The sequence below is a fragment of the Manis pentadactyla genome, chromosome 1 (assembly GCF_030020395.1).
Source record: "Manis pentadactyla isolate mManPen7 chromosome 1, mManPen7.hap1, whole genome shotgun sequence".
NCBI lineage: Eukaryota > Metazoa > Chordata > Mammalia > Pholidota > Manidae > Manis > Manis pentadactyla.
Genome location: NC_080019.1, coordinates 7,440,656 through 7,457,895, shown reverse-complemented (window position 1 = coordinate 7,457,895; position 17,240 = coordinate 7,440,656). Strand labels below are relative to the sequence as shown.

The 17,240-nt window shown below is 40.4% G+C and overlaps 1 protein-coding gene across 2 annotated transcripts in view; it reads left to right on the top strand.

The window, feature by feature from the left end:
* EXTL3 (exostosin like glycosyltransferase 3) overlaps positions 1–17,240 on the top strand; it is a 101,406-nt gene that overhangs the window by 77,038 nt on the left and 7,128 nt on the right. For both annotated transcript variants that reach the window (XM_057506204.1, XM_036888906.2), the window contains 3 exons: positions 6,075–6,202; positions 11,858–12,002; positions 14,858–14,986. In XM_057506204.1, the coding sequence (XP_057362187.1) occupies positions 6,075–6,202; positions 11,858–12,002; positions 14,858–14,986 (402 nt within the window). The remainder of the gene's footprint in view (positions 1–6,074; positions 6,203–11,857; positions 12,003–14,857; positions 14,987–17,240) is intronic.

The window sequence follows — 17,240 nt, the reverse complement described above, 5'->3', positions numbered from 1 at the left end:
GGCCATGGAGTGAGTCTTAAGCAAACTGCCTACTTGTTGCCCTGTAGCTTAGGCACTTTACAGAGAAAGGTAGCAAAGCAAGGCAAAAGGTCTGATGAGCTTATGCATTGCTAGAAGCTTGTTTAAAGAAACCATTTTTAGGCAGAATTAGTCTGCAAGGGGAGTGTTTGTACTAGACCAGTTTTCTAAAAATTTATTTCATCATGTAACTGAGTCATATGAAATATTTTCTAAGCAGCAGCATGTAGGATAGAGCAGTATGAGTTTTAAAGTGATAGAGACCTGGAATTAAATAGTAATTTTTGTCATCTTTGATAAGGTAATTAACCTCTTTGACTTCTGGATTACAGAGGAAGGAATTAGGATAATACAATAAGGAATCTGGAGAAATGCCCAGTAGTTGTTTGATTCTTCCTTACCCCTTCGTGCCCACGGAGGTGGAAGGCAGTGTGGATAATCTGCCTGTGTCACGGGCAGCTTGAACTCTGCACCGAGAGAGGCTTCTGGCATCCTCTCCATGACCTCCCTTGGGGTCATCACTGGGACTGCTTTCTCCTGCACAAATCTTTGTTTTAAATTTTCTTTCTTATTACCGCTGCTAATCTTTTATTTTATTTTATTTTATTGAATTTATAGTCTGAGACTCTTCAAAGACTGAGTATGTGTAGGATTTTTAACACTTTTGATCCTAGAATTTATCTTGTATATTAAGTGTTGTAAAGGGGGAGATTTCTTTATAGACCTCTTCCCAAATTTCACTTTTTTCTTTCTCAGTTACGACTTTCTGAATGTCATTGAAATAAAAAAAGAAAAACCAAACATGTGTTCTGTGAAAGGTAGATGCTGCTCAAATAGAATAATAAAGCAGCCTTTGTTTCCCATTTTTCCTGAGTTTCCTTTGAATTTGATAGGGATGTAGAGAAGTTGGTGCCACCTCCTTTAACAGTGATTGAAATTTGTCGGAGAACTTACCAGAACTAATCCTTTCTTTTAACTCTGGTGGGAAATAAGTAGTTCTCTTTGATTACTAGGCAGCTCATTGCAATAATATAATACCTATTTGGGATGGGGGCTATTTTGAATGGCTTGCTCATATTAGCAATACAAGTTTTTTCTAGTTCTTCTGAAAAAAGAGGAAATAGTTTCAAGCTGGAGAATTTGACTCCATTCTCTATAAATATTTTAACTACTTTCTTTAACAGAGGCAGGGTTTGGGACAGTTGAATTGCTGGCCTCTTGGGCATAGAGCCAACCCTGCCCAGGTATCAGGTAAAAGGGACTGGCAGCAACCTTCTGTGGAAAAACGGCACTGTTACGAGACGTCCCGGTGGTTTTTCCACCTAAGACGCACTTAATGACTTGGGTTGATTCACTTTTTCTCTTTAAGCCCTTGATTTTTCTTGCCTGTCAACTTCGAAGACTTGCCTATGGCTAGTTAAGAGCTGCTTTCTTAAAAGATTCCATGTTTAGGTAGTTCTTCATTTGAATCCAAATTCATTTTTCTCCTTCACTTGAGCAGCTGTCACTTGCTGAATTGTTGAAATGTTCCCTTGTTCTTGTTAATACCAACAACTATTTACATTCCAATCCCTTAGATTTTAAGGGAGATTTGCTAAGTATGGAATCAGATTTATGCTGGTAGCTAATTAAATATTTATGGTGTGAATTGACACTTTGCTAATTAATGTGGATTTGCTAATTGTACCTGGATTTAGAAGCCAAAGGCCTCCTTAATCCTCTAGGAGAAAGGACCCTGTTAGAGTAGTTCTTTTATCATTCATTAGCTCCAGAATTCCTCAAGAACCAAGGTGAATGTTAACTGAAATTAGTTATTATTTTTTGATCATGCATACCCTGTGGCATACATTTGCATAGGTTGGGTTCTAGGGACTATTCCATTGTAATGAGAAGAGAAAGCCAAGGCTCTCATGAATGGTGGTGAACAGAAGAACTAGTGAAGCATCCTTAGGAGCCTTGCACATGAAATAAGAAAAATAAATATTTGTAAACATTGCTTCTGATTTGGTTGTTGTAGGTTGTTGGGTTTTTGGCATAGAAAACTAGGTTAAACACAAAGGAGTTTCAGTATATCAAATGTTCTATACTTGGATAGATGAACTTCTCAAAGTTTTAATTCCATATTTTGAGAACAGAATGGACAGGACCAAATTAGGTCCTATTTCCTACTCATTTGTTCTTCATCATCCATGAAACATTTGCTGAACATCTGCTATATGCCAGGGACTGTGCTCTATACATTATGGTTAATGTCATGCCAGTAATTAATGATTGAAAGGTCAGTCTTCACGTTCACAAATTACTAAGGTATAATCATAAGGCATGAAAGAAAGAACAGCCAATGTTGAGGAAGGAGGGAATGTTGTTTTAATTTGGAACAAAACATCACAAAAATAAGAATGTTTCCTAACTACTTCTGGTTGACTCACTTCTTTCACATTCTGCATGTCTCAGCCTCTCGGGCCAATGCTGGTGTGCATGTCTGCATTACAAATCCTTGAGTCTTTCTGTCCGTATTTGATGCTAGGTGGATAATCGTTGGTTTGCTGAGCTTCATCTGGCCACTAAGCACTAGAACTTTGAAGCAAAACTGTTAGAAGAAAAATTTTACTCTTCACTGCCCTTTCCCCCCTTAATTTTAGTTTGTATTTACAAAGTTTGTAAGGGCAGAAATCTCTTTTTGGCTGTGGGGAAAAAGTGATTGTCCTTAAATAATGAACTATAATTAACTCTTTGAAGTTTGCTTTTCTGTCTCCTGGTGGTTGACTTTAAGTCAGGGTGTCAACAATGGCACCAGTGACACTTTTGGGGGGACAGGTCATTGTGGGGTGCTGTCTGTACACTGTAAGGTTTAGCATCCCTGGCCTCTATCCACTAAGTGCAAATAGCACATTCTCCCTCCCCTTGTTGTGACAACCAAAAATGTCCACAGTCATTGTCAAATGTTCCTTGGGGGCAAAAATCACTCCTAGTTGAGAATCGTACCACTCTCTATCCTTAAGCAGACTTATTGACAACAGTTATATGTAGGCTAACCACAGATAAGCTGCAGCAGTACTTGGTGTATTTCTGTGAATCCTTAAAAGCTTTTCTTTCTTCTGATGGCTGATGCTTCAGTTCCCTAATCTGAGAATCTTGCTGACATCCATATCGGAGGAGTTATGCCTGGATGAGCAGAGGTGGAATGTACACTATCTTCCTGGAATCCATAGAAGCTGACCTTAGTGAACTTGGCCTCTGATGGGTGTTAATAAACCTGCTCAAAAACTGGATATGAAGTCTAGGCCAAAACACACGTGCCATTAGACCTTCAGTTCTAAGTCTTCCAAGGGATAAGCAGGTCCTCTCGATGTGATTTACTTTGTAAATTGGACAAAATTTTGGATATACAGTATGTATCAAATCATGATCACTTTAGGGTTTGTCATTGTTTCTTGTTTTTAGATTAAGAAGTTGTTAATAGGATTGTCAAGTTGGGCTGATGAACGACTTCAGTTTTTGCATGAAACATGGTGCTGCGTTGATTTAGCGGAGAGGTTACTTGCTTTCCCACATCCAGTAAGTGGTGGAATTGAAATCTAAACTCAAGCTCTCCTGACTCCAGAGCCATGCTTTTTCCTCTGTACCAGTGCATCACAAAGCTTCACAGGCATAGGATCACCTGGGGACCTTGTTTAAGTGCAGGTTCTAATGTGGTAGGTTTGGGGTGGGCCTGCGGTTCTGCATTTCCAGCCGCGTCCCAGGCCGTTGCTTGCCTTGTGGGGTGTTGGATCACACTTTGATCTCTGTGCTGTGTTCCTGCATCACTGCTTTTGCTGTAGATAATTCTCCTGTTCTTAACTCACAGAATTAGTGATCTATAACCAAATATTCAAGGATTGGATTTTTCAGTTGTTTTCTCCTCATTGTAAACTCCGTGTACTCAGTGCTGGATTTTAAGCTCCGTGGAGGTTGTAAGCTCCGTGGATTCACTGCTGGAGCTGCAGGCGAGCCCCGTCCACCTGAACCGGCAGGATTGCAGTTCTGTATCAGTGAAAGCTGGGCATGTTAGGGAAGGAAAATGAATGGCCCAAGAGTCATTTGGAGGTGTTTCAGTGAATGGCCTCTGTGGTCCATTGATTCTCCGGTGGACATTACATCATAACATCTCTGAAATCGTGTGCTTTCAAGGTGACCTCTGCGGAGGCTGGCATGTGGCTTTGGCTACCTCTGGCCACCCTCCTGTTCTCTGGGAAGGGAGCCTGGCAGCCACGATGAGTAGCGGTCTCCCCCTCGTTGCTCCTCACCCCTCCCTGTGCCAGGCCTCAGGGCCTTGGTTCTGTTACTGCTGAACCTGGGCCTGGGAGTCCTAGGCGACAGGCCTGGGGGTTTTTACACGGGGCAGTGCCCTGCAGGGCAAGCTGGCTGGTTGTGCCTGCTGCCCGACTGACGTCTGTCCTCTAGCAGCAAATCTGTTACAGCCCCTTCCCTGTCTTGGCTTGGGAGGAACCCCTCTGGGGCTGAGGCAGAGTCTTGAAAAGCTCTTCAATAAAGTAAATATTCTAAGTGAAAACCTACTTCGTGTGCTTTCTTATCTGGCAGCATTTTTCTTTCTTGGTGGCATACAAGTTAATAAGGCATTTTCCATGGGGCCTTAGTTTGATGAGATTTATAAATTTAATGTAAGTTTAGCAGAGAAAGACTGATTTGGAGCTAGAAGGTACGAGTTAGAGTCTAGCTCTGCCCCTTGCCTGTTGTCCATGGATAGAGTGAGAGCTGGACTCTGACCTCCAAGCCCTTCTAGTTCTGAACCAACTGGATTCTGAATGAGTTGAAGTATGAGGATTCTGCCCTAAGAACAAAGAAGTGATTAATTGTGGCAAGGAGAGGAGTGACAGGAGGCACCTGAGCTGGGTCTCCAGGGGCAGAATAATTTTGGTAGAAGAATAGGAGAAAGAGTATTTTAAGCTGAAGAGACAATATTTGAGATCATAGGAGTACCTTTGAAATCATAACTTGTAATAAACTTCTAGATAAACTTTTATAGACTTTTAGACCCTGGATGTAATTACATTCATCCCACTAGGGAGGGGTTATTGTCGATACAAGTAACATGTTCTGTTGAAAGTAAGATGACCCTTCTTGGTTTTCTAAAAAGATGATTCCTCAAGAGGTTCTCTTTGTGGTTTTTGAGACTGAAATGGTGGTTCTTCATTGGTTGAATTAATTAGGTATAGAAAGTATAAAAATAAAATGAGCTGTCAAAGTCCTGAGTGTGGGTATCCTCATTCATTTCAGTAGGGGGCGAGGTGAATAACAGAGCTCCCACCTCCAGTGTGGTAAACTGTGCTTATCTGAGATGTGATTTCAATTAAATCTTTTTATTACAGTGTAGTTCTCTTTGGGTACTAATCTTTGTTTGAGGAAGAAAATACTTCACGATGTGGGTCACTTTGGATAGAGATTCTCCGTGTTGGGATTTGCTGTGGACACAGAAGCTGTTAGTTTTATGTAATTAGTGCAGCTTGAAGGAAAAAGTTTTTGCATGTGTCGTCAGTGCTGTGGGCAGGGACTGCAAAGGTGAAGCAGTTAACTCGACTGGGCATGCTGCCTGTGTCTATATGGTGAAAAAGGACTTAAAATTGGGGGTCAGGAGTGACAGACTCAAGGCATTTGTGAGTTTGGTTTTAAAGTTTATGAGCAAACGGAGGTTCCAGAGCTGGGAATCATACTCTCAGTTCTCCTCTGCCACCTTGTGTTCTCGTGGGAAGGCTTTTTGTAATTTCCTTGAACTGCGTTTATCACATATGTAAAATAATCCTCAGCTTTAGTGTGTTCTACAAGAGGATTAGTCCACAAATGAATAAAGCTTAAAATGTGAAATCCTTATACATTTTCTGAATTCTAAGGCAGTTTTTATTCCTGAAAGGCAAATGCTAGATTTTATAAAGAGTAGGTAACCAGGCAACATGATTCAGTGAATTTAGCCACAGATTCCCCTTTGACCTGAAGGCGGCTTTGGCTTTGTGTTTGATGACGCAGCTCTGACCATCAGTGTGTTTCCTTCCCCCTTCCAGGTGGTCCGGACTGAGAAGAACAGTTTGAACAATCGATTCCTGCCCTGGAATGAAATCGAGACGGAGGCCGTCCTGTCTATTGATGATGATGCTCACCTCCGCCACGATGAAATCATGTTTGGGTTTCGGTGAGGAGCTGATTTTCCAATCAAGAAACAGTTTCTTCTGCAAGTGACAGGAAGCCGACTCAGACCTGGTTTAGGCAGCACGCCGGATTTCTTGGCTCACGGGAACTGAGAAATCTGCAGAGGTAGTAGGGCTGACCCGAGATACAGCGGGTCCAAGGTCTTAGACAGCGTTGGAAGCGCCATTTCTCTTCATCTCGAGGCTCTGCTTGGCTTTGCGTCGCCTTTGCTCCCCGATGGGCTCTTCCTCGGAGGCCAGGGAGAAGGAATTCTGCGATGGGCCAGGACAGGGCTCCTGTGAGCCACGCTGCCACTGCCTCACTGGAGGCCGGCTGGTCCCCTAAAGAAAACAGGAGGTTTTTGTGTTTGAGGAATGAGAGTAACTCCCTGGCTATGTTGGGGCGATGCAACAGTGCCAGAGTCCTGGGGCCTGAAAGATTTAGGGAGAGATGGAGTTGGATGCAGAGATCCATGAGGGAAAAGGGGAGGGGAAGGAGGGGCTTGTGATGATAAATGCATGGCACTTGTCGAACCTGTCCTGTGTGCCAGAGCTGGGCTCAGCACTTTGTCTCGTTGATTCTCCTAAAACTTGATGATGTGGGGTGGGGCCCTCTCCATTTGTACACAGGACTAAATTGAGATTCAAGAGAATGAAACCATGAAGTTAGAAAGTAAGTGGCAGACCTGGAAATCAAATGCAGGTTTGTCTGACTCCAGAACTTCCACCCAACTACTGTACTGTTTTCTTGAATCTTAGGAGTTCTTAGTGGAGCTTATCCCCCCATGACGGAATAGTACAGTACAGGGATGGAGGAGGTCAGGGATACCCCGAGTGTGTCATGGGCTGTGACGCTGGCCCATGGACAGTTTATCTCCTGTCCACACAAGGAGGTAGGTGCAAAAATTGAGGATAAGCATTGAGAAACTTTAAAATAATTTGACATTTACCATGACATCCAGTGTGTGATCATTTTTCCTGCAATCCAGTTTTGAGTAACATTTATTGAATATAACTTATACATCATACAGTTCACTCACTTAAGCATGCTATTCAGTGGTTTTTAGTATATTTACAGATTTGTGCAACCTAACCACAATCTTTTAGAAGTCTTCATTGCCACGAGAAGAAACCCTGTGCCCACGCCCTATTTCTCCCCAACCTCTTTAAGCCCTAGGCAACTTTTAATCTACTTTGTGTCTCTATAAATTTGCCTCTTGTGGACATTTCACGTAAATGGTACTGGATACTCTGGGCCCTTCTTTCACTTAACATAGGGTTTTCATGGTTCATCCACCTTATAGCCTGTGTCAGCACTTAATGTGTTTGTGTGGATATAAATACATTTTGTTGATTCATTTAACTGTTGACAGACATTTGGGTCATTTTTATTTCTTGGCTCTTGTGAATAGTGCTGCCATGAACATTCATGTACAGGTTTTTGTATGAACATTTCCTTTCTTTTCGATGTGTACCTTGGAGCAGGACTGCTGGATTTTATGGTCCTTTGTTTATCATTTTGAGGAATTTCTCCACTGTTTTTCAGAGTGGCTGTACCATTTTCATACTGTCACCAGCAGTATGTAAGAGTTCCATTTTCTCCACATCCTATGAATACTTGTTATTTTCCATTTTTTATTTATAGCCATCCTACTGGGTATGCAGTGGTATTTCAATTTTGATTTGCATTTCCCTGATGACTAATGGTGTCCAACATCTTTTCATGTGCATAGCAACCCTTTGTATGTCTTCTTTGGAGAAAAGCCTATTCAGATGCTTTTGCCATTGTTATTTGGGTTATTTGTCTTTTTCTTGGGTTACTAGAGTCGTTGCCTCTGGTTATGGAACTGGGGAGTCATCTCTGGCTGTACTTCCTGGCCTTTTATCACCTCAGCCTTTTCTCATTTGTTTGGGTGCCCTTCGGCCTAAAAGCTTTGCCTTGTCTTCCCAGTTTGCTTATTCCTCCCTTTGGCAAAAGATAATATGGATCTCAGCTACCTTCAGCTTATGTACCAAAGAAAGAGGCAGATGTGTTCTTGAGACAGTTAAACAAAAGGGACCTGGAGAGTTGAAAACTTATGTCCATACAGAAGCAGTACATAAATGTTCATAGCATTATTTATGGTAGCAAGTTTAAACAGCGTAAAGGGTATGAACTGTATGATTCCACTTACATGAGGCACCCAGAGCAGTCGGATTCATAGGGACAGGGAGCCAGGGCCTGGAGGAGGGCGGGAATGGGGAGTTAGTGTTTGGTGGGGACAGAGTTTCAGGTGGGGAAGGTGAAAAAGTTCTGGAGATGGATGGTGGTGATGGTCATACAACCATGTGAATGTACTTATTGCCACTGAATTCTACACTTAAAAATAGTTAAAATAGTAAATTTTATATTACATTTTGCCACACACAAAAAAATCAGTTGTCGAAGAAACAAAAAAGAAGTATAAACAACCTGAAAGCCCATTAACTGATGAATGGATACATAAAAGGTGGAGTATCTGTAGAGTGGAAGGTTATTTAGCAATATAAAAAGGAATGAAGTCCTGACCCAGGCTGCGGCGTGAGTGAACCTTGAAAACAGATCAAGTGAAAGAAGCCAGTCACCAAAGGCCACATAGTGTATGATTCTGTTTATGTGAAATGTCCACAGTAGGCAAATACATGGAGATGGAAAGTAGATTAGTCGTTGTCATGGGCTGGGGAGAGGGGGAAATGGGGAGTGAGATTAGGCGGTTTCTTTTTGGGGTAACAAAAATATTCTGAAATTCGATAGTGGTGATGGTTTCAGGGCTCTGTGAATATACTAAAACTCAGTGAGTCATATACTTTCAAATGAGTCAATTTTGTGGTATGTGGTTTGTATGTCAATAAACGTTATTTTAAAAAAAAGAAGGGAAGATGTGTTAGGTTAAGAGGAGGTGAGCGATTGTGGGGCGGAAAGTGGGTTTCCCTTCCTGGATCCAAGTATTTGTCTTGTCTTGGACCCAGAACTTTTGAATTCCACAGTTGGATCTGATGTTCTTTCTCTCCACATTTCATGGATCTTTTTCTCCACCTTTACCTCCAGGTCCACAACTGGATCTTTTTCTCCATATTTCATGGCTCTGCTTTATGAGTTTTCTTTTCCAAAGGGAACTCACCCAAACCTTTTCCCTTTAACATGGCTTGGTATATGTTTTTTAATATTCTATTTTGGAGAGGAAGAAAAGGCTTACATACTAATAAGAAACATGGAATCTGGAAAGCAAAATCTCTTAAAAAATATTTCTTACAGAATGTTTTTGGTTATTAGTTGATTTTACACTTTATTTTCTTACTGCATTTCACATTGTTGGGTTCTTAAGGAACCAGAGGGGGGGAGAAACATGAAGTATAACCAACAAGGGTAAGAACGTCTCTTTGTAGGGTAAAGCCCATGTGACTTTAATATACTATACTATCTAAAGTATTTACTGATCTTTATTCAAAACCATTTTGCCTAAGTTTTGAAGATCAGAAAACCACTTTTAAGTTAAACATTCATAGTAATGACCTTTCACTTCATCCAGGTAACTCATTAAAGAATTGTTTTGAGTTTCACACATTTGCATAAAATATGTCATCTTTATTTAAAATATATAGTGTTTGGACTATCAGTAGTCCAAACTACTTTGGACTTTCATTTTCTTTCTTTTTTTTTTTTTTTACTTAACTGACAACACTAATGTGGAAGTGCTGTGGTAAATGATGTGCCAAAGTTCATACCATGAGGAGGTTGAATTGATGTACTTATTTTCAAAGGTGCTAGTATTTAAATTTGAAATGTTAACAGAGGAGTATTTCTCATGACTCAGATCCTTCAGTGGAATACTATCTTGATTTCATTTTTTTAAGTTTCTCTGTTATTGTTTGGCAAAGTTGAATTTGCCCAGTGAATTATTTTGAAGTTTGAGCTATGAAATTACCTTTGAAAGTTTTTTCCTATCATAATGTGTAGGTAATTAGAACATTAACACATTTAAAGAATAGTTCCTTCAAGGTAAGGTATACCAAAGCATGATCTATGATACAGCACATGGGTTAAAAATAGTGCAGCCTAAGTTTGAATATGATGCTAGGCAACTGATTATGTACAACACTTTTATGTGTAAATTGGTAGTATTACTTATAGTTGGTATTTTTAAGTGCCTAACTTTCAAATACCCACTGAGACCACACTATCTAAAACTCCTGATGCATTGTCCCAGGGTATTTTTTAAGTTAAGCCTTTATTTGAGGTCAGCTTGTACCAGTGCCCCCACCTTGTTTTTTTCCTTATTAAGTAAGTAATTTACATCCAGTGGAGCTCTTAACAAATTGAATATGTTATGTTTTGATATCATGTAGCAAATGAGATTCTGCCTTATTAAGAACTGTCTTCATTATATTGGCTTCAATCAGCCAGATCAGATGATTGAAATATGCATTTTCCTATTCTTTCTTCTATTGCTATTTCAGGGCTACTAGGAGCAATAGGCATTTGAAGAGATCTTTATCTTAGGAGTGTTGATATAACATTTGGATATGCCAGTGGTATTTTTAAGCAATTCTAACATTCTGTGAGTGTCAAGCTATATTATGAAAATATCTTACAGCTTTTAGGTTAGTAATTTGGAGTCAATTTTAGAAGATAAATTAGGATAGAGTTGGGATTTGGGTAGGAGGTGGCAGAAAGCCCATCCAGAAGGCTGTTACGTTGTGATGGAAGCTGTGGTTTCTCGTCCGTTGGGCTGGATTACTTGCTTTTGAACTTAACAGGAGAGGAATTCTTTTGAAATTAAGTCTTAACGTGTTTTAGGAATTGACGTTCCGTGTAAGTGATGAGAGAGTTTCTCAGGCAGTTTAAATCTCTGTTTGGGGGTGAGTGGAGCAGGGAGGTGATGGCTCGTTGTTTATGGGAAGCCCTGCTCCAGGGTGTAGGGCTTTCTGTGACTCTGGGGAACTAATTTTGTTTGTTCTACCTTACCTATAAATTTGGGGATGATAGAGTTTATCCTGGAAACATTTTGAAATTCTCTATTTATTGCATTTGTGAACTCTTTTGTTTGTATGGCCCCATGGACCACTTCTTTTCAGTGGTGCGGGTTTCTGCCTCAGCTCTGCTCAGATCAGGAATCAAGACTGTGGCACCTTAACTCCATGCAACAGTCTGGGTCTCCAGCTTTTTTCTCTAAGTAAAAAGAAAAGTGTGCAATGTACATAATTATATATGAGTCCTACTGTAATATATGGTCATTAAAAACAAAACTTCTCTAAAGAAATTAAATACTAAAAATGAATATAAATACAAATTGGTATCTTCTTCCTGCTTCTTAGCAGATTGCTGTCCATCCCCCATTCTAGTGACCTTTAACTTAGCTCCATCCTGTGTTGTTCCAGCTTGTTCTTTCTGTAAGGCCTGGAGAGGTACTGACTGTCAGAAATTAGATGAATAATAAGCAGGTGCTTATTAAGAAAGCTATGTGAGACACTGGTTATTTGTTTTATCCTGTTTGACTTGTTACTGATTCTGTTATTTAAAAAAGGAAAAAAATTAACACAGCCTGAGTGCCCAAGCCTGCAAAATAGAGGCCATCATTTAAAATGTTTCTGATAATCTCAGAGCTTTGTACTGAGGTGTGCATATACTTGTGTTTTTTAAGGGTGTGGCGGGAAGCACGGGACCGCATTGTTGGGTTCCCTGGCCGTTACCATGCGTGGGACATCCCTCACCAGTCCTGGCTGTACAACTCCAACTACTCCTGTGAGCTGTCCATGGTGCTGACAGGTGCTGCCTTCTTTCATAAGGTAAGGAGAAGCTTGGTCAGATTGGCATTGCATTTATTTCTATTGGATTGTGCTGCTCTATACCTTCCCTCCCAAGTCCTTCCTCTGGGCTCTGAAGACTCCCTGTCGTGAGCTGGCCAAATCGCCTACACCTCCCGCTTGACAGAATCCCTCCTCTGTCTGCTTGACCTGACGGAGACCTGACTTTTCCTTGAGGACAGGGCTTCCCTTGTAGCCTGTTTCTGTATTTCTCCCAGAGACAGTACTTGAGGCTGCTCGTTTCCCCAAATTTGTACTTTGGAGCAGAAAGGTGTCCAGAACCATTTTCATTGCTTAGCAGTGATTCTTCCAGATGATTCCTTCTCAGCTGTCATATAAAGTGTCATTTGAGGCGCCTGGCATCTGTCTTGTTGCTTCTATCTACCAACCTTCTAATCATGCCTTCCCGGCCATCAAAGTCATTGGAACATGCCCATCATCCTGATCTCCACCTGTGCCCTCCGTCATTCTGGAGCCGGCACCAACTGGCTGGAGCTGCCTTACCACTGCTCCCCGGGGAGGGCCATGTGTGTGCTTATCTGCCCCGTGACTCTATTTTCTTATGCCCGTTTATTTCTACTGTCACTTATGTATTTGGCCCTTGAAAGCAGTTAAGTTGGTCACCTTAATCTAAACAAGTTTTTTTATTATAAGTGCCCATCAATAAAAAGCTTCAAGCCTATAAAACACAAATATGTATATTTATAAATTTATAACTATATTTACAAATTGATATAGTTATATAAATTGTTTATAAATAAACATAAATTGTATTTATATATGTGTACTGTGCTTATAGAAATTTTTATAAGGTTGAGATAAAGATGACATAAAACTTCAAAATAATATTCTCACTAAATTCTTAAATTTTAGTGAAAGTAATATGATTGAGTAGGTTTTTTTTTTTTGAACTCTTGATTTGATGCTCTGTATTATGGCAAGTCAGAGGTCTGTTTCTAAATTAAGCACATTCTGATACTGGTTTTTAACCACTGGCCCTGGGAGAAATACCTTATTGCTGTGCTTACTAAGTCATGATACTCATGTACCAACTTGGTAGCATTTTCAAATTGAACTAGAATTTTCATCTGCTAAGATGCCATTCAGTTTTTTTAGCAAACCAATGAGAAGTGGTCCTTTTTTTAGAGTAGCTTCTAAATCCATTGAAACTTTTCATTTAGGAGATTTTTAAACAGGTTACAAGTTTTTCTGTTTTTAAAATGTACACATGTGAGAGTTTTTGTAATAAAATTTTCCTAAGTAATTTTTGGCACCAAAATCACATAGTGGTGGAAATTCTTCTAAATATTTGTTTTCATAATGCTTTCTCCATGTTTTTTTGCAGACAGTTTTTTCTTTCTTGTTATCATGTCACCTTTCTCTTGATGAAGATTAATTATGTTTAATTAATAAATGTGTTCTCATTAGCGTACTAATGACAGCCACTGGCCATTTAAGGAATCAGTAAGTGTTCATCACCTGTCTTTTGTGAAAGAAGAATGTACAGGTCATTCTTTAAGTTGACCATCTCCTAAGTACTTTGCCACAAGATGGACAGCAAACCACTGTGTGGTATGAAAGTTTTAGGATCATTATTTCACTATGCAGATTCTACTATTTAAGGTAATAAAACATTTAAGTCAGTTTTTATTGGGCACCTCCCCTATTCATTCATCATCAGCATATTTGCAACACCTGGCAGTTCACATGTGCCCTGCTTTAGAGCATTTGCCCATTTCAGTTGTGTAAATATTCTCTACCGTAGCTGATTTCCAGTTGTCGACACAAGTCCGTGAACATGGAGATGGGAAGAGGTGGGCAAGTTGTGCCCCATTATGTAATATTTTCACCACATAGATATGATAGACATAAATAACCTGATGGTAACAGTAAAATGTAATAAATAGTAGTAAATTATAACTAAGAAGTGATATGCTTTAGATATTTATTGGTTTTTAATATAATTAAATTTGACATTTATATAATTATATCTTTATTTATTGTGCTAACAAGCTCACAGAATTCCTAAGTGGTCTCACAAAATTCCTGAAAATTTCTCATTTGACCTTCATCAGCAGGTATGAGCTGGCTTTGTCACACCACTTTTTGGGCTTTGCAGGACATCTTAAGAATTTAGGCTTTTTTCTCTGAGTGTGATGAGATGCCGTGGAGGGCTTGGAGCAAGGGAATGTCATGTGCAGCCGGACTTCTGTTTACCATCGCTCAGCTGTGTTGAGAATGGACTGGAGGCAAGAAAATATGGCAGCACGGAGAGTATTCAGGAGACTATATGAATAATCCAGGCAGGAGATGATGGTGACGTGGAGCAGGGAGTGGCCAGGGGCCATGCTAAGGAGTGGTCAGGTCGTAGGGTCGGTACGTGAGGCACTGAGGGATTGAATGTTTCTTGGTGCAGTGAGGTATTGAGTTCTAGAAGATAAGCATACTTTACCCCTACTTATCCATTACTGCAATTTTCTGAGATAGACTGTTGTTTAGCTGAACCAGTGTCAGACCTGATGTGATGAATCTATATTGTTGCAACATCATGGAAGTACCAGGGAGATTAAATGAAATTCTGATTCTCAGAGCAGGTGATAATGGCAGTTTGGATGGGCTAATTCTTCACTGTGGAAGATGCACCTTGCAGGATGGTTAGCATCTCCGGCCTGCACTCCTTAAATGCCACCAGAGCTTCCCGGTGATTGCCATACCCCCCCTGCACCCCCACCCCCGCCAACACTTCTGAACAGCCCGTAGACCCACACCCATTTCTGGTGGAAGCCAAAGTACTGTGGCATCTCACGGAGTGTGTGGTTCTTGTTCTACCCCAACAGTATTACGCCTACCTGTATTCTTACGTGATGCCCCAGGCCATCCGAGACATGGTGGATGAATACATCAACTGTGAGGACATTGCCATGAACTTCCTCGTCTCCCACATCACCCGGAAGCCCCCCATCAAGGTGAGGGCCGTGCCTGCCGGGATGGGTGGGCATGCATGCTTAGCTCCCCAACGTTGCAGTGGGGCAGCGCTCACCAGACTCCAGGGTCCTCCTCTGAAACAGGGTAATGATACCACCAACCCGAGAGGACATTCTTAGGGCCAGGTTAGTTGCTAATACTCCTAAGGCATGAATGGATAGAATTCAGAGGGTTTGGACCTTGGATGGGAAAAATGGTACATGTTTAATTCTCACTAGTCTCTAGCTGGAATCTAGCATTTCCATCCTTTTCCATCAAACAACATTTCTAGTTACGAAACAGGCTACAGTTTATAAGAGTATTTGCAGTAACTGTGATTTGTCACCAGTACAATGCACAGATAGTTTCATATCAGATTACATTCGTTGTCCCATATCAGTATTGTTCAGTGTTTTGAAATTATGGTAGTAACTAAGTTTCTGGCAGATTTTTGTTACTTAATGCATAAATAAAAGAGCACATATGTTGCTCTATTTCAGCAAAACTTGTTTCCTTTATAATGTCATGTGATTTATTTTGTGCATTTAAAAACACTCTGAGAAGTCCAGTCTTCACCAGACTGCCGGGGGACCCATGGCAGGAGAAGCTTAAGGTTTCTGAGTTCATGTATGTAAAGCTCCAAGAACAGTGCCCAGCACACCACACAAGTACTACATAGGTATTTACTCAAAAACAAACAGAAGTGCCCTCCGAATTCTAGAAGTTAGCATTCAGTTTTTGTCTTGGAGTTGCTAAATAAATTTAACCAGAATATACCGATTTCATACTCAGTGCACAGAAAGACCTGTTCCATCACCTCTCTGTCGTCATCACACCCTCAGACGAGTGGCAGCTGTCCTGGTGAGGGCCTCGCAACTCTTAATACTACAGAGAATCTGTCACTTCAAACTGATAGTCCTTATGACCATGCTCTGCCAGTCCTTACAGAGTCACACCTGATGTCGTTAAAAAGCTTCAGTTAGCTCAGGTCTTATTTTCATTATTGCCAAAGGCCTATTATTTAATTGTATAAAGAGGTAAGTTTGCCTTCATGGATGTCATGTGCCATGAGCTAATGACACTGGGTGCATGTTGCTTGCTTACATCTTACACTGTGAAGGTAACTTGAGGCTGACTAACCACCAGCCTGTACTAGTAACTAGAGCAGACCGGATCTTTAGGGGTAAGAGGAGGTGTAACTGGAGGACACGAGGTCCACACAACAAAGCATGAGAGAGAGAGAGACAGAAGCCTCTGGGGTCAAGCGTGTCTTGGGTGGTAACCTAACTCTTGATCACCCCGTGGTTTCTATTCCTGGGCCTTCTGCCAAAGCCTCACAAAAGAAGAATAATTAGCAAAATAATGCACCCAGTTGTGTGTGTGTATGTGTGTGTGTTTTTAAACTGTGAATGATTATTAGTTATTTATATAAAAATAGTACATATTCCAGGCACACTGATAGATCTGATATTAAACAATGAAAAGGACACTTTATAAACTTTTAATGGGAGGCAAGGGTCTTAGAAAGAAATTAATGATTGGTCCAATTTTCTCTTCCTTTCTTGGCCTTTCCTGTGTCACCAGGGGCTGGACTTCAAGATGTATGCTTCTTACGTTTGACTAGATCTGCACATAAACAAATTTTAGAAAAATGTGAATCACTTAATATTGCAAAATATTTATCAAATGCCATGTGCAAGTGTTACAAATACTGTTCAAATAAGTAACTCTGGAATCAAGAGAAATAAACATATAGTATTCAAAAAAAAAAAAAAGATGTATGCTTCTGCTTCTACTTCCCTAGTAGATGAGAGGGCATTACCCATGAAAATTTAAAGTACCTGAGCTTCCAGGTACCTCGTAATACCATCAGCCACTCGAGGCGCTCACAGACGTGATGACTCTTCCATCTTCATCGAAGTGTCTGTGTGTCTGCCGGACTATTGGGCCAGTGTTTCATTATCAAAACATCTCTTCAGTGTAGATAGTGAGACGGAAATAATTTGCACATGGTATACATGATCTTACCAAAGCGAAAACCTGAAGAACATATATTCTCTGTGAATTTTCTCAGTCTCACAGGAATATAAGAAGAGTTCATGTCAAGATTAACCTGTTTAAAATCAAAGACTGATAAATGAAGAATATCTTCAAATTCTGAGCCCACTTATGTACTTCATAGTATAGAACCAGTTTGAACTAAATGCTTTTGTTAATTTACCTTATTTATCATAGTATGTGTATCAGGTACACATA